The 21,167-nt window shown below is 43.5% G+C and overlaps 1 protein-coding gene across 5 annotated transcripts in view; it reads left to right on the top strand.

Annotated features, from left to right (window-relative positions):
- TRABD2A (TraB domain containing 2A) overlaps positions 1-21,167 on the top strand; it is a 78,751-nt gene that overhangs the window by 48,839 nt on the left and 8,745 nt on the right. For 2 of the 5 annotated variants that reach the window (XM_066988248.1, XM_066988246.1), the window contains exons 3-5: positions 2,861-3,007; positions 5,172-5,346; positions 20,731-20,821. In XM_066988248.1, coding sequence (XP_066844349.1) covers positions 2,861-3,007; positions 5,172-5,346; positions 20,731-20,821 — 413 coding nt within the window. The remainder of the gene's footprint in view (positions 1-2,860; positions 3,008-5,171; positions 5,347-20,730; positions 20,822-21,167) is intronic. The other 3 variants (XM_066988250.1, XM_066988251.1, XM_066988247.1) reach the window with 2 other exon arrangements.

Here is a 21,167-nt window from a genome sequence, read left to right as displayed (position 1 = left end):
AGGGAACAGCCCTCTGTACTCCTCCATGCCAAGGAAAAACAGCCCACACGGCACCACAATAGCCAGATGACAGAGCTGAGCAGTCCAGGGCAACCTGTTATGTCCAGAGGCAATTGTGATCAGGACAGTGTGTACAAATCTCAGGGAGTAAGCTTGGGACACTTTGTTCTTGGAGGTGAAACATGAACCACCTCATTATGAAAAGTCTTTGGTACTTCCCCAGCTGGGCAGACACATCCTTCAGCTGCCACCATCTTGAGATTTCTCCGTGTGTCCAGTACCAACTCTTGCATCTGCACACCAGAAGGAGACACCCTTACCATAGTCCAGACAGCTGTCAAAGCTGCCTTGCCATGACTTCTTTGTGTCATGCCAGCAGTATGTCTGGAAATACGAAAGGAGTGGGTTGTTGCTTTTCCTGTGTAAACATGTGCGGTAACTCTTCGTAACTGCAGGTAGTCATTTCAGTTTTAAACTGTGCCCTTAAGGCAGGTTTATGTAGCAGTTCACAGTTTACTGTGTGCTAGTTTTTTGCTGCTGGTATGTGGGCATGAGGAGAGGAAGATGCCTGTGTGGTTCAGCCTGGTTGCTACAGTCCAGGCCAGGCGGCCAGGTGAGCCAGTTTGTGGGAGAGACTGAGTCCGTTTCCCCTGAAACATGCTGCAAGGCTGGAGGAAAAATGTGTGTGTGGAGCAAAGAGTAGCCTGCAAACATAGAGCCAGCCCAGATAAAGCGACAGCAGGAGTGCAGGCTGTGAGAGCACTGGAAGGTTTGATTTGTTTTCATGTCTCATCCAGAAGGCTGGTGTTTTCTCCACAGAAGATGGCTACCCTCAGTTGGTTTGTGTTTGGATAAAAATCGAACTGTAAAGATTGCAAAGCCTTTGTGATGTGCATACTCTGCATCGAGGCAGAGCCACCTGACCAGCTCAGGAACCCCTCGCAGATCTTGCTGCTCCGTGGGCAGGGTCAATCTGGTCATTGTTTCAAAGGCTGCAGCATTTAGTAAGGACCATATTGTTTTAGTGGTACATTGTCCCAGTGAATCCTGCTATGGTAGTCCAAATAACCTACAAAATCAGCCATACCCATGGAAATATTTTTGGCTGCACTGGTTGTACATATGAGCTTTTCCTGGCATAACCTAGCAGTCCTGGCTGTAGAAACCTCACATTTTCAGCACGGATTTGGCTTCTGTCTCAGTGAATCTCATCTGGTCATTAACGTCCATTAGAGCTTCTCTGTGTGGGAAGTGAAGCCAAACAAATGGAAAACAATGGCTTCAGAATGCAATAAACCCCAGCCTCCATGCAAACTTTTGTGCAGAAATAAAGTGGTTTCAATTTGTTTTTGTTTAGTTTACTTCCAAATGAAGCAAACATCCTTTGTCAGATCTCCTCAGTTAGTCTGATGTAACTTTCCTGAGTGGTTAGTTTGATATAAGTTTCCTGAGTGTCCACCTGGAGCTATTCTTTTAATCAGGTGCAGTGTGGCTTCTTGCCCCTTTTAAACACACGAGATGGGAGTGAGTGTTGCTATTCATGAACACCATTCCAGAACTAAAGATAAATTTTGTGTTCTCATATTCAGTTACATAAACAGTGGTTTGGATCCAGGTGGGCATTGTAGTGGAGACAGCATGATTTCAAGCTCTGTGCACTTTTCTGGATTGTTGTCCTGGGGAAGGGCAAATTATGCCTGTTTGCTCCTATATCTGTCCTGTCCTGGGAAACCAAGACTTGGTTCACACAACCTGAGTACATGAAGACTCATGTGTGAGTTTCATGTTATTGACAAATACCTCTAGTTTCAGAATGCTTTTGTTGGTGTCCAGGAGTTAAATCCACAGAGACCTTGTCAACGTGCACAGTGCCATCTTGGAAACAGAGCTTGGAAAATAAGCTCTCCTAAGAGTAATTCTGAAATGTGTTTGAAGACATCAGCAGACATCCCTCAGCTTACTTTCTTTAGAAATAAAGAATACTCAGCCAGTAAATTATAGGAGAACTTTTTGCTTTCTTGTGCCTTTCAAATAGAGGTCATCTGTGGGGATGCCTGTGCCAGAAGCCAGTGGGGTGGCAGATCTCTGGCTCAGGCCCTGAGGCCACCACCAAGCAACACTGACACAAAAAAACCGGTACAGGATCTCTGCTGATCTCCCCTAGGGGTAGGATCTGCTCAGCCACCACTCTGGTGGTTATTCTAGTAGATGCACAGCTTTAGGAAGAGAGACTGTGGGAGCATTTATTTTCCAAGGTAAATGCTGCGGAGGAGGGAGCGTACGTCAGGGGCCGCCCTGTCCTTGGGGAAGGTAGCAGCCTGGGGCCCTGCCAGCCACTTGGCCTCCCCAGGCAGCTCCTGGAAAGGATTTGTGCTGGGAATAACTGGGGGAGCCAGGGGAGCATGAAGCAGGAAGCAACAGGGTGAAATCTTCCATGTGGATGAGGAAGAAGGGGTGAACAAGGGAAGCCATGCTTATTTGAGGTGTGGGGATCGGAGCCTGTCAGGCCTAGGCCTCTACGATGACTGGTAGACTGCTGTCTAGTGGAGCAAGAATGCCTGTCTTTCAAAAGACTGTTTAAATAAAAAAACCTCTCTTTTGTATGAATGACATCACAGGCAAAGCTACTCAGCGTTGCGTGTTGCAAGTTAATTTCCTATATTCAGGTCTGTGGGACATGGCAAGTAAATAGCTGCAGACCTGGAGGAGGCCTGGGTTGGTGAAACGTGGATTAGGGTACTCGGAGTGGGAGCAGCTTCAGAGAGTCCTCAGAGGGCGGTTGCGTGTTTGTGACCTCCTCGAGGAGCGAGTCGAGAACTCACAAGGAACTCTGTCTTTTCCTCCTTCTCCCCTCCCCCAGGTGATCTTTGCTTTGAATCAGACTCTCTTGCAGCAGGAGAGCCTCCGAGCAGGCAGTTTCCAGATCCCCTATACGACAGAAGACCTTATCAAGCATTACAACTGTGGGGACCTCAGCTCCATCATCTTCAACCATGACACTTCTCAAGTGAGTCTTGCCACCGCAGCCCTTGTGCTACGCACACGTCCCGGTAGCGCTAACCCCTGTCTCACGCTTGTCTCTCCTCAGGCAGGCCCTTTGCAGGCAGGGGCCAAAGACAGCTAGCCTGTCTTTTTCCTGTGCCTGCTCTTCCAGGAGTCTGCGCTAGCTCACCGCCGTCTTACTGCACACAAGCAGTGAAGGCGCACCTGGCTTTCCCTTTTGGACGAATGCCGTGTTTGCTTTAGCATCAAAGCTCTATGAGTTAATCCTTTGTTTTCTTAAGGATCCTGTGGAATTGCGCTAACTTGGGTAGGAGCGAACGTAGTGCCAACAGAGGGTAGAAGCAGGCTCTTTTGTGCAAACAGTGATAGAGAAATGCTCTCTTGACTTTGACACTTGTGTAAGGCTGGGCAAGTTGCAAGCTTTTTCATTTCTCCTATCAGTATGATCCTGCACTGTAGGTAAGGCGCAAAGAAGAGAAATGGAGTGAAACAAAGAAAAAGATAGATTTAGACTGAATGTCAAGGAAAAGAAAACCTCAGAGGCCTCACAGACTTCGTTTATGGAGGCGGTTTCCCAAGCAGCACAGTGGAATGCAATGCTCTGATCTTTAAACCACAAGAAAATGCCCAGCAGGGACCAATTTGGCCTGTTTGGGCTGTTAGATAGCTAACCTCAGACTGAGACATCAGGCCACTCTTTATTCTTGTGTGTGAGGTACTGCCTGGCAATTTGTGCACTTCAATGAAAATGAGGCTCTAGCCTCGCAGCGCTGAACAAGCGTGTGTTGGTAACTGGGCTTTCCCTGCTGAGTAACAGTTTTCATATGGCCTTTTGATACGTACAGTGCAGTGCTGCAGAGCTGGAAATACTGTCATACTAACCCTTGCTTCTCTGGCACTGAGCTTTGTGCGCGCGTTACCTTCCTGTCCTGTACACCCTTCAGCCTGCCAGTGCTGGCAACCTGGTTGTTAATAATGCTTAGCTCTTACGCAGTGTGTTTCATTCATAGATTTGAAAGGGCTTCTCAAAGGAGGCCAGCACTGTAACAGCATACAGATGCTGCACCACTGTTCTGCTGAGGTGTTACAGACTGCAGACAGCTGATGTTGCCTTGGGGGCCTTGGAAAGAACAGCTCTTGCCAAGACATGCTCTCCAAGGGAGCAAGTGCCCTTTACTTAGACAAGCGGCTCCTCCGCAGGGCAGTCTCCATCACAGCAAAGCTGAATAGCCTGCAAGTTGAACAGCTTACATTTTTAAGGAGAACTTATCTGTGAATTGTATATGACCCTGTGTTTGACCCACTGTAGGCTAAACACCCTTTTGCAACAGGCGGTGATAGTCTATGAGTCACTCCAGAGCCTCTTCAGGTGCTGCATCCTTGCAAGGGAAAGCACCTGGCTTAGTGACTCTGCTCCCCAGCAAATGTCTCTTGCAGACCCTGTTCTTAGCAGTCCCTATAGCTGCAATGTCCAGAGCTACTTGTGGGAGAAGGCAGGGTGGCTGTGACTCCAAATCTGTGATTCTCTCCAGTTGTAAGAGGTTGGGGTAGTATGCAGCCACAACAGTCCTGGGGGCCCCAGGAGATGTACTCAGTATTTGAAAAAATACCTTGAAGACCGGAGAACTACAGCTGGTAAAACTTTATTTCCTGACAAAATCTGGCTCTCCTTTTTTTCAGAAAGTTTCGGGATGTTTTTGTTAACTAATTCAGAGTGTGCACTTATTCTTTGACAGCCCCAAGGGTCTGATACTAGTCAAACTCTCCTAGAAGAGTGTACTTATAATTATAGTTATGTCATACCCAAGGCAATTTCAGGAAGAGGTATGTAGTTAAAGATAGCCAGGGGCAAATATTTACTTTCTTCAGCCAAGCAATCAGGATTTGGGATCTATGGTGTGGCAAACTGAGAAAAATGTGTTGACTTTGCCTTTAAAAAAAATAATCATCTGGCTGGCTTATGAAATGATGTGTTGAGAGAAATGGAGCACTATGCATTATTAGAAGTTTGTTGAGTCATTTTTGGCTTTCTTTGGGTTTTGTCCTACTGGATGTGTGTTGAGAGACAAGGCAATTGCCACATTCAGTGATGGAGCAAAAAGCCTGTGCATGATGTCTGCCTGAAATAAGTGGCCCTTTTTGAAGACTTTTTTTTCTTTCTGTCTTAGGTCCCAAATTTCATTAATGCTACACTGCCAGCCCATGAACGTATTACTGCCCAAGAGATAGACAGCTACTTCCGTCAGGAGCTCATCTACAAGCGAAATGAGCGAATGGGCAGGAGAGTGAAGGACCTGCTGGAAGAGTACCCAGACAAGAGCTTCTTCTTTGCATTTGGAGCTGGTATGTGATTGAAGTGCTCTTCAACCTGAACACATTATTTCCACATCCCTTAGAAGCTTTGTACAAGTGGTTGCCCCAGTTTAGAGAAGGGTCAGTACTTTCACCTTGGTGGACACAGAACACCTGGTTCTGTGGTCTGGTAATTGCACCATACTAGGAAAACTTTCTGCAGTATGCAAAGAGCTCACAACATATGCATTGATTATAATATTTATTAGTTACAGACTTGTTTCTTCTATTTCATATGCACATAGCCACAGATACTGAACCAACTGTAGTGCATACACAAAAGGAACAAACTCTTACACAAACATGGTTATGCTCTTGTCAACCAAAGTAGAAGGGCAGAAGCACAGAACTGAAATGAAAGGTAGCAAGAGGTTGCATCAGCAGTTGAACAAACCTTTCAAGAACACATCCAAAAGAATAACATTCCAAAGTGTGTGAATCTAAGGGACCTTCTAAATGTAAGGGGAGATGCAAGGCACACTTTCACCTTTCTGCTGCAGATCACTGCCTCTTCCACTGCACTTCCACAACTACAATGGAATTTTGTCTGTCCCTATTTTGGAGCAGAACATTGTTCCCAGAAAGGGAAAAACTACCCCATCTGCTCCTTAGCAGCCAGCAGGAATCCATAGGCACATCTAGTGTGCACATCTGACTCAGTGAGGTTAACACCCGTAGTTCAGACTAGGGGCGGGTGGAGAGTGTAAACAGGATTGTTTTGCCTTGACTCCCATGCTTTGTTCTAGCTCCAGGGAAGAGAAAAAGTGAGAATGAGTGCAGGTGCTAATTCCCACAGAAGCAGTGCATCCTTTCCAACATGAACCATGTGGGCCTTGTGAGAGAGGGAGAACTGAAGGCACTGTCAGGACCCGTGTGATGTTTTCTGCTCTCAATGGCTACTGCTTTAGTGAGGATGGAAGATCTAGACAAGGAAAGGAAAATATTTACTTAAACAGTGTAAAAGCATTAGTATTTGAAGTCTGTGACAACCTCCTCACTTGCAGCAGGGAGCTGTGGTTACAAACTTAACATAATAAGGGTCCTGTGTGTGAGGGCAGAGGTAATGAAGGGTGGCTGATAGTGTCTGTTCAGGCATGCATGAAGATTTGCTATCTCCTTGCTGTATCACTCTGCTACGTGCAGCTCCCTATCAGGAAGTAAGGTGAAGCAGGTACAGCTTGTATAGATTTTGGACTCGAAGCTAAGACAGGGGCTTGGTTGTACTCCAGTAGCTGATGTGGTTCTGACCACACTTGTCCCTGCAGGTCTGAAGTTCCTGATACATCTGCCCTGAATGCCAGCTGCATCAGTTGCAGGTAGCCATTCCTCTGTGAGGAGGGCTAGTCATGGATGTCAGGGCTCCAGTAACTGGATCACAACTGAGGAACGAGCAGTCAGGCTCAGATGCAAATGGGCAGACATGCATGCCAGTCTTGCTCTGAGTTGGTCCTGTCCCAAGAGTTGGAGAGAGGAGAGCCTCTCCACCTCCTCGCACACACACACTGCATCCCAGTAGCTGGGCTGGATAAATCACCTATCTTCAAGGTGCTTTTTTATCATTTGTCTTCCTTCCAATCAATTTCCTCATCTTCTCTCTCTTGTCCCCCAGACTTCCTTCACTGTCATTAGCGTGCACAGTACTGTCCCCACAGCCCAGAAGCACTGCAGGAGCAGGACAGGTGTGTGGCTGTCTGCACCCATTGCTTCTTTCCCTTTCCCCTTTTCTCCCGTGTTCTTGCCAATCCTTCTCTACCATCATGACAGCCCCAAAAACCATCCCAGGCTTCCTGGGTTTTTGCTTTACTCCTTCCTATTATTTTCCCTTTCTCAGCTGCTCCCTTCTTTGTCCCAGTTGCCACTTTCAGTAAAGCAGAGTTAAGATTCACCGAGCACTTCACTGCTGCAGTGCTGCCTAGAGCCCTGGGCCCATGCGAACACACTTAATGAGTGGCTTATGTGCACATGGCTTGCTTTCCAACCACCACGCATACTTTTCCATCATACTTTTGAATCCAGACAGGTTCATTCGCTTCTCTGGGGACTCTAGATCCACTCTGAAACTACCTCTAATTACACTCTGGCTTTGCTACCAGTCTGGCCTCCATTCTCATCTGCTCTTCCAAATAGCTCTGCATAAAATACAGTGTCAGCTTCCCCCTGCCCCTTCTGCACTAGGGAATTAAACACCAATATGCAGAGAGACTTGTGAGCAAAAGATATATAGCAGGAACCCATTTTTTAACAGCACAATTCCTCATTATCCCCTTGTTTGTTTGCATAGGGACTTCTTTATTTGTTTTGCATTAATTGCCTAAATTAGTTAAGTAACATCACAGTATATAATGCAGAAAACAGATCAATTTCTGTACAGTTCTGAGGTTTTCATAGAGCACAATGCAAATTTGAGTGCAGCCTTTTATTGTTTTCCAGAGAGCTAATTTAGCCTTTTGCTTATCCAGATTCCTGTATGATAGGTGATTCTGCATAAGATTTATTTTGATGCCAGCAAGTAGTGAAGATGAACTAATAACTTGAGCCCAGTTCTTTGCACTGCTTGAGTATTATTCTCTTGTTCAATTTCTGGAAAAGGGCTCCAAGAAAGTGATAGTACAGGGCACATTACAATGAGCTGCAGCAGAAGGTAGCAAAAAAGAGAAAAGAGAAAGACTATAGAAGTGGGACTAAATCATCATTGCATTGTAGCTTTTCCTCTCTTGGCCACCAGTGAAAAATCTTTCTCGCAGCAATGATTGGTAAATTGCAGGACAAGATTGCATTAAAATGGTAGTAGGATGTCAAAGGGTTCCAGGCAAGAAGGGAGAAAGGACTTTTGGTTGTTTCTTTTCAGATTTTTCTAGTGTGCCTTTTATTTTTAATAGTGCTACACTTTTTTAAGGAAAGTTCAATATTCTCCATTAACCAAACATCATTGAAAAAAAAAACACTTTTATCATCAATTATATCCAAAGAAGGTCATGGTTTGTGGATGGCTGTGATATTACAAATACACTCTCTGGTTATATAAAATACTGTTTGCATTTGTATTTTAAATGGGAGAAGAGCAGAAAAGATTTATTATTTATTTCATCTTCCCAAATGGACTGTTTTGGTTTAGAGATGTGTAATGCATTTTGCACAAAAAACTCGTGTTTCTTTTCAGGTCTTAATATAGCTGCATGGCTATAGATTTTGGCTTTTTACATAGAATTACATGTGGTAATTTGCTCAGAAATAGATTTGATAGTTAAATCCAGTGTATTTTATGCTTTTACTACATTTTAACAGATCGTACACATTCACCCTGTATTCTGTTGAAAATGCTTCACAGTCAGATCTCATTTCTGGAACTGTTTTTTAAGTTTTTTAAGAAGTAATTTAAGCTTGCACAAACGTATAGAGGAAAAAAATAACAGATTCTGATGAAACTATCCAAAAAGCTTTGCTTTTGGCCAAAGTGCAAACATGGAAAGTCTCAAGCCAAACGAAGTCTGTTGGAGGGAATTACAAAAATTTATGGAAAGAGAGAGATGGTAATGCCAGTGACATTCCACTAGGTTCAGTAAAGATTTTGTCTTAATTGTGGACAGGCCTTTCTATGTAGCAGCACTTAGAGTCACCAGTTAGATCTACTTACTGTTGCCTGTGGAAGAACTTGGGGGCAAACCCAGCTCTAATCTTTTACAAGCAGTCTTCCTTCTGTATTCATTTTTAATTTCTCAGAACTGTACGTGCAGTGTTCAAGATCTGAATGCTAAGCCAAAGTGACTGATGGAGTTTTTTAATCCAGAGACAGCCATGTCAGTAGCAGTATAGGTTTCTGGTTTATCCAGCAGATACAAATCAAAGTAGAGAGGGCTGCATTGTGCTACTGTGCTGTGGATTTTTATCACTTATACCGGTCTGTTACAAGGGTGCTGCCTGCTTGCTGAACCATCACAGAGCCACATAATAGCTGAGGCTGGCACATCATCATCTGGTCCAACTCCCATGCACAGAGCAGGGTCATCCAGAGTAGGTTGCCTGTGTATGACCAGGTTCTGTGTATCTCCAGAGACGGAGATTCCACAGCCTCTCTGGGCAAGCTATTCTGGTCTTTAACCACTCTCATAGTAAAGAAGCTTTTTCTTATGCTCAACTGAAATTTCTTGTGTGTCAACTTGTGTTTGTTGCCTCTTGTCCTTTCATGTGCACCACTGAGAGAAGTCCTGCTCCATCTATTTTACAACCTCCTATCACGTATTTTTACATTGTTAATACCCACGTGAGCCTTCTTTTCTCCAGGCTGAACAGTTCCAGCTCTTTCAGCCTCTCCTACTATGCTAAAATACAATAGAACAGAACAAAACAGAATAGTTCAGTTGGACATTAGGAAAAAGGACAAATGTCATCTAGTCCTACTGCCTGACCACTTCAGGGCAGTATTATTATTGAGGGCATTAGGCAAATGCCTCTTGAATACTGACAGGCATGGGACATAAACTACCTCACTAGGAAGCCTGTTACAGTGTTTGGCAACACTCACAGTATAGAAATTTCCCCTAGAGTCCAGTCTGAACCTCCCCTGGTGCAGCTTTGTGCTTTTCCCACATTTTCTGTCATTAGTTCGAAGGGAGAAGAGACCAGCACCTCCCTGTCCATTTCCCCTCCTCAGAAAGTTGTAGAGAGAGAGCAATGAGGTTGCCTCTTAGCAGCCTCCTTTTCTCCAGACTAAACAACCCAAGTATCCTCAGCTTCTCTTCACTGGATGCTTTTTTCATTTATCATCTTTGTTGCCCTTTGCGGGACTTGCTCCATTTTTTCCCTGTCTCTCTTGTACTAGGGAGTCTAAAACTGGACCCAGGACCTAGATGTGTCTCATTAGTGCTGAGGAGCAAGGAGGGATCACCTCCCTCAAGCTGGTCGTATCACTACTCCTAATGCATCTCAGGAGGCCATTGGCCTTTGCCACAAAGGGCACATTGCTGGCTCAAGGTCAGTTTGATGTCCACTAGGACCCCAGGTCCTTTTCTGCCAAGCTGGCCTTCAGCCGGCTGTTTTCCAGCCTATCCTGGTGCCTAAAGCTGTTCTTTCCCAGGTGCAGGACTTGGTTTGCTGAACTTCATGAACCAAGATACCACCATCCATGCTGACTATTCCCAATCAGCTGTTTGTCCTTAATGCATTTGGAAATGTTTTGCAGAATGATGTGCTCCGTCACCTTCCTCAGGAAGAGATGTGAGGTTTTACCAGTGTGTAGTTCCCCAGATCCTCCTTCTTGCCCTTCTTGAAGATAGGAGTGACATTTGCATTCTTCCAGGGACCTTCACCAATTTTTGCAGCCTTTTAAAACCAATCAAGATTGACCTTGCAGTAACGTTGGCAAGCTTCCTCAGTTCCTGCATATGCATCCTCTGAGGACTTGTGCATGCCCAGTTTGTATGAGTGTATCTTAACCAGACCATCCTTCCCCAAGGTTCAGCCTTCCTTGCGTAGAGCTTCCCCTCTGGTCACAGGAACCTGAGATTCCTGAAGGCTGGTTTTACCAGTAAAGAAGGCAGTTATACCTTGGCCATTTCCATGTCCTTTGTTGCCAGGTCTCCTGCCCCTTTCAGCACGTTTTATATAGTCTACATTTTACTCCTGCGGTAAACAATAGACGCATTCTTTGTTTCCCTTGATATTTCTGATCATGCTCAACTCTAGATGGACTTTCTACATGGTCACTTTTATTCCAGGATGAATGTGGCTCCTGTTTAAGAGGCTAAAGAATAAGAGGAAAAAATAGCTTTTTTTTTTTTTTAATTCTTTTTTTATTATTATGCAGGTGGAAGCATACTTAGTGGCATAAGACAGACTTTTTGTTAGGTAAGGCCTCAGGTGAATCCAGAGTCTCTAGGAGCTGAGTTTAAATTCCTCTAGTCTCTCCTACTTCTTTGAACAGCTGAGAAACTCCAGAACTGCCAGCTCATGAATAAGCAGTATAGAGGGATCTAAGCTGCCTTATATCCATGTTGATGAAATGACAGACTTTACTGAGATATGCTGGCTGATGTGTGAACTTCAGAAGTTGGCCCTCTTAATCTTTTAAACACTGTCAAAATCCCTTTTGTCTCAGAGCTCTTTTTTATTATTATTATTATTTTGCTGCTCCTGAAAAAATGCATCATTTTGACACTTTAAAGTGTGCTGGATATCAGCAAACCACCATTAATGCTAAGAAAAGAAGGATGACAGTGAAAGCTTCTTCAGCTACCATTTCTTCTAATTACTGAAGGAAATAATGGAAGTACTTACTTAATGTTACCCAGATTTGTATGGATTCAAACCTCCAGGGACTAGCTGTTATTTTCCCATTTTTTTTTCCCCAAGACCTCCCAAAAGAGTTGTTATGAGCAGGCTGATTAACCGATGTCTGAATTAGCCATTCAGCAAGTTGTTAATTCACTTAAAACACTCCAGGATCTTAGTTGTCTTACTCTCAGCAGTTGAGTCAACTGATACTCTCTAAACTAAAATTAACTCTCAGACGGTTGACAAGTAATCCAACAACATGCAAAAGAAACACGGAATCTAAAATAGAATCATAGCATATCCTGAGTTGGAAGGGACCCACGAGGATCATCAAGTCCAACTTCTGACTCAACACAGGGGAACCTAAAAGTTAAAACCTGCTTCCTGAACACCAACATGTTTGGGGCCCTGATGACTTCCCTGGGGAGCCTGTTCCAGTGCCTGACCACCCATCAGTCTCCTCTTCTCTAAGGATTTTTGCGCCCCTGTAGAAGAGTAATTGCCCCTGCCTGAGTTGAAGATAGCTGCATAACCCATCTTCCTAGCCACTTGGACAAGGAAAAGAAGATGTGACCACCTATGGTCACCCCAAAGTCTATCATAGTCTACCAAATGGCTTCCTCCGATTTGTCTAGGTTTTGAAGTAGTCCTTGGGTTGTAGGGGACACAGTTATGTGTCATCCTCAGGTGCCAAGTACACTGGACACACAGACATATGTGTAACCTTTTCCCTTGCCCCTTACTTCATAACAAACAAAATAATCCTGGAAAAAAAAATAATTGCCACAGGGGGAATTGGAATTGTGCTGAATCTCTGTCTTGAATGTTGTGTAAGGTGGTGTCATTTCCATATAAAGCTGTTTGCTGTTACTTCTTGAAATTTGTTCAGTCTGGCATTTTTGCATGGGAAATTATGCAAGAGGAGCAATATTTATGATCTCTGAAAAATAAAAGATCAGAGAAAGGACCTGTTAACAGTGTTTATAAAAATTACCAGCAGTGCTATTCCCAGGGTGTCTCTGTCCAGCCAAACAACTGTTTATACCTGTAAAACAAAGCCAAACAAAAAAGCTGACATGGCAATATGAAAGTTACCCAGGTAAATGGGATGTCAGTTGGGCCATGAAATTCATTGGGAATTCAGAGACCAACATGGAAGCTTTGAACCTGACCTCAGCACATTTGGAACTGGAGATGAGGGTGTGCACAGGGAATATAAACATATATATGTCTTGTATAAGGGATTTGAAATGTGTAATGAGGAAGTTCAGGAACAATCCATGCAAAGCTGAACCTTTGCAGATCCTAAAAGAGGGCAAAAATGGGGGCAGGGTCAGGTAGCTGACATAACGATAAAACAGATTGAGTCCTGTGGGGCCACCTTGCTTCTCCCTAGGGACAAAGGGCTTGCTGATTGCCTGCCTCTGTCTGTCTCTGGAATGCAGCATCGTTTTAGCCTCTTTGGGTGGGAAGAAAAGCTGAGTCCCTGAAGGTGTGCCTGTACCTCTGTAATCTGAGAATGCCAGATACAAGCCAGCAGCTTTGAGACTGTTTTCCTTAGTAGCTTCTTTGAGTCTGCAGAATGCTAATGACAGGGTTTATTAGAACAACAACCCCAAAGGGAATAGATACTGTTGTGTGAAGGCAGGACCCACATCCAAAGCCCCAGGGTTCACATGAAGGACACTAGTCCTGACATCTCTGACACATGAAATGAGGAAAGCTTTGCATTTCTGCATTAGAGGCAGAAACCTCTGTTCCAACGTATTAGTGGAACTGTCAAAATCAACCAGGTGAAACAGCTGTGTGTTGTTTCTTCTCAGGTACTGACAGTCTGGTGACCATCGGCTTCTTGTGTATGCAAGGGTTTACCCTTTGCTAGCTCTACTAGGCAGCAACGGTAGGGAGACTTTCATCTTGTAATACATTTTTAAGCTTGTGGAATTTCAAGTCCTTAATACCTTTTTTTGGAGGAAATCACTGGTGTGGAATAGGAGCAGGTCCAGTGGCAGAGTTGACTGTGAGAGCCACAGTTCAGATGTAGCACTGGCATTTCCTTCCCTCGTTGTGTAATATAATGCTGGCTGCTAGCATAGTCACCTACGTAAGTGTCTCCTTGCCTAATGAAGCTGAGGCTTCAGCAGTGGAAAACTCTCAGTAAATGTCAGTACAGATGGAGCCTTGGTGGCTAAGCCTGCCTGAACAGAAGCCATTTCTTTTAACTCGGTTTTTCTAAAACATACCATATGAGGTTGTAAACTTTTTCCTTATGTTAACTTTGCTACAAATTTGGCCTTATAAACAGTGGAAAACTTTTTCCCAGCTTCAGTTTTGGTGGTTATCAGGAGGTTTGACTTTGTCCAAAAGTGAAAATAGGAATCCAGGGAACCAAATGTAGTCAAGTCACACATTTGAGAGACCTAGTTTTGACAGAAAACTCTTGTCTGGTAGATGAGAATAGATGAGGTAGATGAGAATATTTAATCATAGAATCATAGAATGGTGTCTTCTTGTCTTGCACTAAGAAAAAATGGTTTCATTTTATCTTATGAAATTGTAACTTTAAAGGTTATTTTTTATTCTGTTAGGCAAATTTTCCCATGTTGTGCAAGGCCTGCATCATAAAGCGTTTCTTGTTTACATGATTCTCTTACAAGCAAATGTGGAAAATAAATCCTAGTAATTGCATATATATGAACTACTTAGCAAAGGACATCACTTTTTAAAAGAAATGGAAGGTTATTCTTTGTTTCCTCCTGGGTGAATATAGGTTTGAGGTGCTTTCTTTAAGTCTCTCCATATCTAGTGAAAATATTTTCTGTAGGTGAATGTTTTCCTGCCCACCAGATTTTCCCCTTTGGTTACAGAGTAGTGAAGTATAATCCACTAAGATGTTATACTAAAAATGGAATGTGAAAGAAATAGCATTTTTTGAAAAACAAACAAACAAACCCCCAAAACAAACAAACAAACAAAAACCTCTTGTCCCAGCCTTAGTGGAGTAAAACCTCAAATGAACATTTATGGAGTAATATTTCAGCTTACAGATAACCAGGAACAAGTACTTTTGGAAGCGTGCAGACTCAGGAAGTTGGGGGCTGGGGGGAATCTGACTTACACGTATGCAGAGGTCTTGTGATGCAACATACTTACACACCTGCACCTGATGTGAACTGAGGAGTCTTTAAGTCAACTTAAAACATCCCTAGGACCAACCCCCTGTTTTTAATTTTTCCCATTTCCTTCTCCTGGCAGCATTACACTTGTAAGAGTACCATGCTTTTGGTGTCTTGGTTTGTGTTCCTGTACCTGAGCTTTTCATGACTTGGAAAGTACTGCTAGAATAATCAAGAAGTGTGTTATTTCTAGGCTTGTCCATTAGAGAGACAATTGCCTGTTTTAAAATGACTCGATGTTCTTCATCCCAACTAGTATTTAAGAGGTATGCCCGTGTGTATGTGTGAGGCAAAGTGGTGAAATTTGCCCCTGGGTTTCTGAGCTCCAAAGATAGGTTTCTTTCTCTTATACTTCTTCTAGGCCAGTTTGAATATATATACTTCTTCTAGGTCAGTTTGAATTGTCCTTGGGAAAACTCTATCCAGCTAGGGAGGGTGTTTTACTGGCTCAGACAAGGTTCCTATATTGTGTAAGGATAAAACGAGGAGGTGTGACTCTTAGACCATGGAAGAGCTAAACATCCCCCTCAATGTGCATTTTGCTGGTTTGGTCCTGGCATGGCACCATGTCTTTCAGTCTGTAAATCATTCAAGGTTCATTTTCCCATCTCTGCTACGTGGATAACAGCATTCTTTTCCACTACATCAGGGTGCTCAGCTGGGAATGTTTGCCACTGCTGGTGTTACCAGCCCATGTAGGAAGCCTCTTCCAGCTTTGCACAGGATTTTTAGGAACAAAGTTTCGTAGTAATGTGGTTATACAAAGCCAAGGACTCTCTCTTCTTGCTGCAGTAATATGACTGCCTCAGATATGGCATGCTAAGCTCTGTCAGTAAAACATGATTGGGGTTTCCCTTCTTTGCTCACTTAGTCTGATGGGAGCTGAGCCAGGTCATTTGGTGATATGTTTGAAAAATGGGCTTTGCCTGTCACTCACAGAGCATGAGCTGTCCTTTGTGTGCCAAAAAGGTTAGTATCAGTGAAGATCTGGGGAACATCCTTTTCTTTCTGCAGATTTGTTTCTGTTTCATCCTGTTCAGCTCCTGTCAGGGAATAACGGGCCGTGGAGTGGGATGAAGAAAATTAGCCTGTAAAGGTTCTAGCCTGTGGGGACACCATTCTGTTACTACCACCCTGCCTATTTGACTGAAAACCTACTTTCTGTGTCTTCCTACTCAGTTCTTGTCCTAAGAGCTGTGTCTTCTGGGAACTCGTGTTAACTTTGTAAGGTGCTGATGTCAGTAGGGATCACTTTTTCCACCTTCTGGGCTGATGGACCTAGCTTGCTGGTAAAGTGGTCTGGATCTGTAGGAGTGGGGTGTCTGTTTTGTGGTTTGGCTTCCATTCAGTGAAATGATTCTGTGTTCTTGAGGTCCTTGGCTAGATCTGCTGTATGCTGTATTTTCAGCTCTTCACAGCAGCTGCCTGTGGGACTGACTGGGGTCATACATGTCCCTCTTCTTCAGGCCATCAACATTTCTCTTTGCTTTTTTTTGAGGGAGCTCTGATAGTTTTGGACCCTTCACCATGCATTTATTGGTTTACAAACTGCTACTGGAGGACATGTAGATTACTGAAGAGTAAGAGAAGAACACTTGGATGGGAGGCGCACAGACAGATGAACAAGCTGCTCTCCTTTGTGACTCACAGTCAAGTGATAATTTCTGCTGAAGTTTCTCTTTTTTTTGTTCACATGTAGCTTAGTCAGCAGCCTCATGTCATGCCTTTTTTACAGGCCAGTAACTTTAATCCAGCCACCTACAGGTGTCTTGTTCACCCTTCTGGGGCAGGTTATCTACATTTATATATATCATTTTTGGAAGCAGTCTAGTAGGAATGCTAGCAGATGATCCTTCCCACAGGCATTTCTAGGAAGTTTATTCCAAAATATTCTAAATTATGCCAAAATAATTGTAAGATCTGTACCTCTAAAACAGCCTTGAAAATGTTTGTTTCAGTGACCCATAGAGACTCTGGCAGCATAAGACCATCTGAAAACTCCCAGTCCAGTCAGAGAGATAAACATCCTGCTTTAGGGTGTCCCCAGTGTCTTGAATAATTTCTACCATTTTGTGGTTGCACTGTTACATTCATGTGCTGTAGCTGTTCCCACCACTTCTTGCAGAGCAGCAATCTAGATCAGGTTTCCTAACAAACATTTTTGTTTCTTCACACGTTTTTCGAGTGATTTACTGTCTTGGGGTATTAGTTCCTGAGTCCAATTGTGGGGCATATGGGAAATGCTGTGTTTCTACTAAGGAAAACACATCAAACAAAGAATTATGTGGGCTTGGGGGTTTCCTTTTTACATAACTCTAAAAGAAGGACAAGGAAGTTTATGCATCAGCTTGAAATAATGCATTTGGTTGAAATTCAGAAAAGAACAGCTTTCTTGGGTTTTAAAATCTTGCTTTATATGAAAAATAAAAAATCAGGAACAGAAACAGAACATCTGTTGCACAGTCTTTCCTTGTTCATTTGGCTAGATTTGGAAAACTTACAGCCTTACAACCACTGAAATTTGAGTTCAGGAGTCTCTGCTGAAACCAATAAACCTTGCAGAGTTACCTAGATGAAAACACCACCATGTGCACTGGTAGTAAAACCTGCAACCAGGTGACGTGGGTGGCATAGTAACCTTCAGCAACAGTAGTAGCCTGTATTCTGCAAGATCAGGTATTGCTTCTCATGGAGGTCAGGAGCACTCAGTACACATTGGAGTGTGTGGACCCAGCTGCAAGCGCACTATAGTCAAACAACATAGCTGTTTGAGCACGTTGCCTGTTGCGGTCCCTGCATGCCATCTCCTTTCAGTGCAGATTAAAGGCTGGGGTCTCATTTACTCTCCAGTAGAGTGCATGGCTGAGCTGGTGCACACAACAGCTTCTTAGTTTCTCTTTGAGCTTGAACACAGAAGAATAGAGATTCATGGCTCCCCACCCCGTGCCAGACTAAATTGACCTCTCAGAGGCATCTCTTCACCTAGTGGTGTGAGGATAATGCAGGGCTGTGTACAGAAAGAAAAGAGCAGGCTTTCTGATGGGACAGGGCCTGGGGCTTTTCTTTTGGGGTGCATTCAAGTGTGCTAGGCTAAAATAGAAAACAGGTGAAAGAGGCCTACTCCCTATCACATGGCTTTGGGCTAATTCTCCCTTACAGCATAGCTGCTTGATCTTAAACCTTGGAGAGTGAATCTCTCTCATGTTTCTTCCAGTTGCTTTTGGTGATAACATCTCTCACACACCACCAAGCTCTTTTTATGCCAGGGCCCAGAAAAGGGGTGAAAGTGCTACCTCAAATCAGAGAGGATCCTGGTGTCCTCTTGTACCTGAAACCCTCGACCATCTGTCGTGTTTTTATTTTACACCAAACTTGGGTTGAGCCTGTAAGTCCCCTGGGCCCCAGGCCAGATCTATCTAATGGAGTGTGCATGGCCTGTCTTTCGGCTGGAAAAACACTGACATCTCATAATCCTTTTATGTGCCCAGCCTGAGCTGTTCCTGATTGATCATGTCGTCTGAGCAATCTTGTATCACGTACCTGTATGTATTTATACGCATACATGTTTTACATAGTCTGTTCATTTGGTCTGTTCTCTTTTACACATATTAGCTCCATTACACTCCATTTTTCTTTAACATGCAGGAATAACATTGCATTGTGAAGGCTTCCTGAGAAGTCCCTACATGAGTATGATATAGAAGATATTCTTATCACTCCATCAAATTAAAAAGATTAAGGCCTTGCTTCAGGAAATCGCTAGAGCATGTTGATGGATTGAAATGGGATTCATCTACGTGCTACAGTCATTTCCTAAATACTGGTCTAAATTATTACTATGAGCAAGGGTAACAGAAGATCAGGGGGAGGCAGTGAATTTGACGGTGTGATGTGAGCAGCTTGATCTTGAAATGCGTGAGACCCTAAGCGTCTAAACTGGCAGAAGGAAAATTATTTTAACACTAGAGATTGTCAATTAGATTGCTTATTTTTGCATCTTGCCTCCTTCCTGATGAAGGGCTTGGGTTAGGAAAATAAAAGTTCAGAGCCTTGGCACTTTATTTATTTTTTATTTTTTGTCTAATGCTACTGCATGAGATGGGTACCTATTCTGAGGTTGCTATATACATTGCCTCTGTCCTCACCAACAGGGACACAGTCCTCTAAGAGTGTTTTTTCCCATTCTTTTACAAGAGGGTGAATCACTCTTTGGAGATGCGCGTTTTTCTGCTGCCTGGAGGCAGGGGAGTCTGGAGATCAGTAAATTAATCCCCTCCCTTCTTCCTGATGCTTGTGTCTCCCCTGTGTTAAAAGTAAGAGATAACAACTAGGTTTGTCACCTTATTTGCTTAATGTTGACCTTCCAATGGCTACTTTTACTTGATTATGATGTTTAATTACAACCATTCCTGTTCCCTAGTACATCAGGTCTCTTCACTGACATGAGGAAACTCTCAATTTCCACATGTTAACTGGACCTGAGACTGAAACATTAGCAACCAACAGATAGCAGCAGTGTTAGGTTAAGTCCACATCCTAGTCAAGCTTTCCTCTTTCTGAAGGCAAAAGGTAGACTGAGGGGTTGGAGGAAAATGGAGTTATTAGGTGAGAAAATATGCTACCTGTTGGGTGCAATTTACATTGCTTCATTAAAAAGTCTCATTTGAGCTAGATCTGCTTGATTTCTTAGGCTTGTTTAGGTAAATATGTATGCTCAAATTATACCATCCAAATATCATGCCTTAAGCTGATATTTCCTAAATCCTTTACTGTTGTGGCATGAGAAACTGGAATTTTATGCTTCAGTTCATTCAACCTGTTTTGGACTGAAAACCATAAATGCTTTGAGCTTAGTACCTGCTAATTTCATCACCTCTGGACTTTTTTTCTTAACTCCTTGCTTTTCCTGTCCACTAGAATCATTCTGGTGGTTTTATTCCCATGTATTTTTGAAGAATATTAGCAAAAAAACAGTTTTTCTGAAGTTACCAATTTTAGTGCTGCCTATATCTACAAAGGCAAGGGAGCTCTTTAATAAGTCATTTGCTCAAGCCTAGCTTTAATTAATGCAGGCTGTTAAATGAACAAATGCTTTCAAAATGCTAGATTTATGAGGGCCCATGCCAGGCCTCTGTTGCTTCTCAGCAGCCTTGTTTGATTGTGATTGTGAAAGTCAGTCAGCATGCAGAGCGTACAGTCCTTCAGAATCCCTACACCCTTTTTAGTAATCATTTATTCACGATGATGCCAAATTACAGGCTGACCAGCCACCACATCTGGCTGAAAATGGAGTGGAGCCATAAATCACGGAATTAGAGCAGAGCTAGCTAAATCCTTCACAATTTTTTGTCAACATAACTGAAGTTTTTGTCCCCGGTGGCTTATACGGAAAAAATGAAAAGAGTTGACCCAAGTCATGGGCTTTCAGAGCTGTTTTCTCTTTGCTGTGGTTATACGCTTCTTAATCAGTTAAAAATTGTCAGCGATGCTGACTGACATCTCAGTTAGTGCCTTCGTGATGCCTGAGGATGTTAAAATGGCGCACACATTGCGGCCAGATGCTGACCTAGTTTGCACCATCCCCAGTCGTAGGCTGACTGCGGCTCCTGATCAGGTCTCTCACAACTTAATCCTGTATTGCACCAAGAAATCCGTAGTGGCCTGAGAATGCAACAGCCTGCTGGATGAGAGACATTTCAATCACATCTGCAATTTAAAATGGCAGAATGTGGTAACTGAAAAGACCTTGGGAAAGTTCAGTAATCACTCGTTGCGGATCCTGTGTTTCTGGTACATGCTAGCAGGGAGTGATAAAACACTGCCTGCCCTGAGTGCAGCACGGGTCCTGTGATCAGGAAGGACTTTGTTGCTCTCCTGTCTCTTCCCCTTTGCTCCTTGAGTTCTGATGTCATTTTTTTCTTAACTGCAGGTCACTTCATGGGCAACAACACAGTGATTGATGTTTTGAGGAGAGAAGGGTACGAGGTAGAACATACTCCAGCTGGACAAGCCATCAACAAGTAATGCATGCTTTTATTGTAGCTGAGCAGCCACGGGGAGGGTGGGTTTGTAAACAGTCACGAAGAGGTAGTGGCAGCTGAAACTATACCAAACAGTGAGCCAGGCTCTCTCTGTGCTCCCAAGCAGTTTACTTTTCTCCCCCATAAGCAGATTTGGAAACAAGATTTTATTGGGCTTGGCTTGTGTGGTTTTTGATAAAATAAATATTTTTCCTTGTAAGTTTTTAACTCTTTAACAGCTGTAGAGTATGCATGCTTGGTTCAGCAGATCTGGATGCTGTCTCATACCACATTGGTATGAGAGAGGCTTCTCCTCCATCGCTTATAAGTGCTCGGTTGCCCTACC

This window comes from Anser cygnoides, chromosome Z (genome assembly GCF_040182565.1).
Source record: "Anser cygnoides isolate HZ-2024a breed goose chromosome Z, Taihu_goose_T2T_genome, whole genome shotgun sequence".
Taxonomy (NCBI): domain Eukaryota; kingdom Metazoa; phylum Chordata; class Aves; order Anseriformes; family Anatidae; genus Anser; species Anser cygnoides.
Note: the sequence above shows the minus strand (reverse complement) of the source record. Positions and strands in the feature narration are given on the sequence as shown.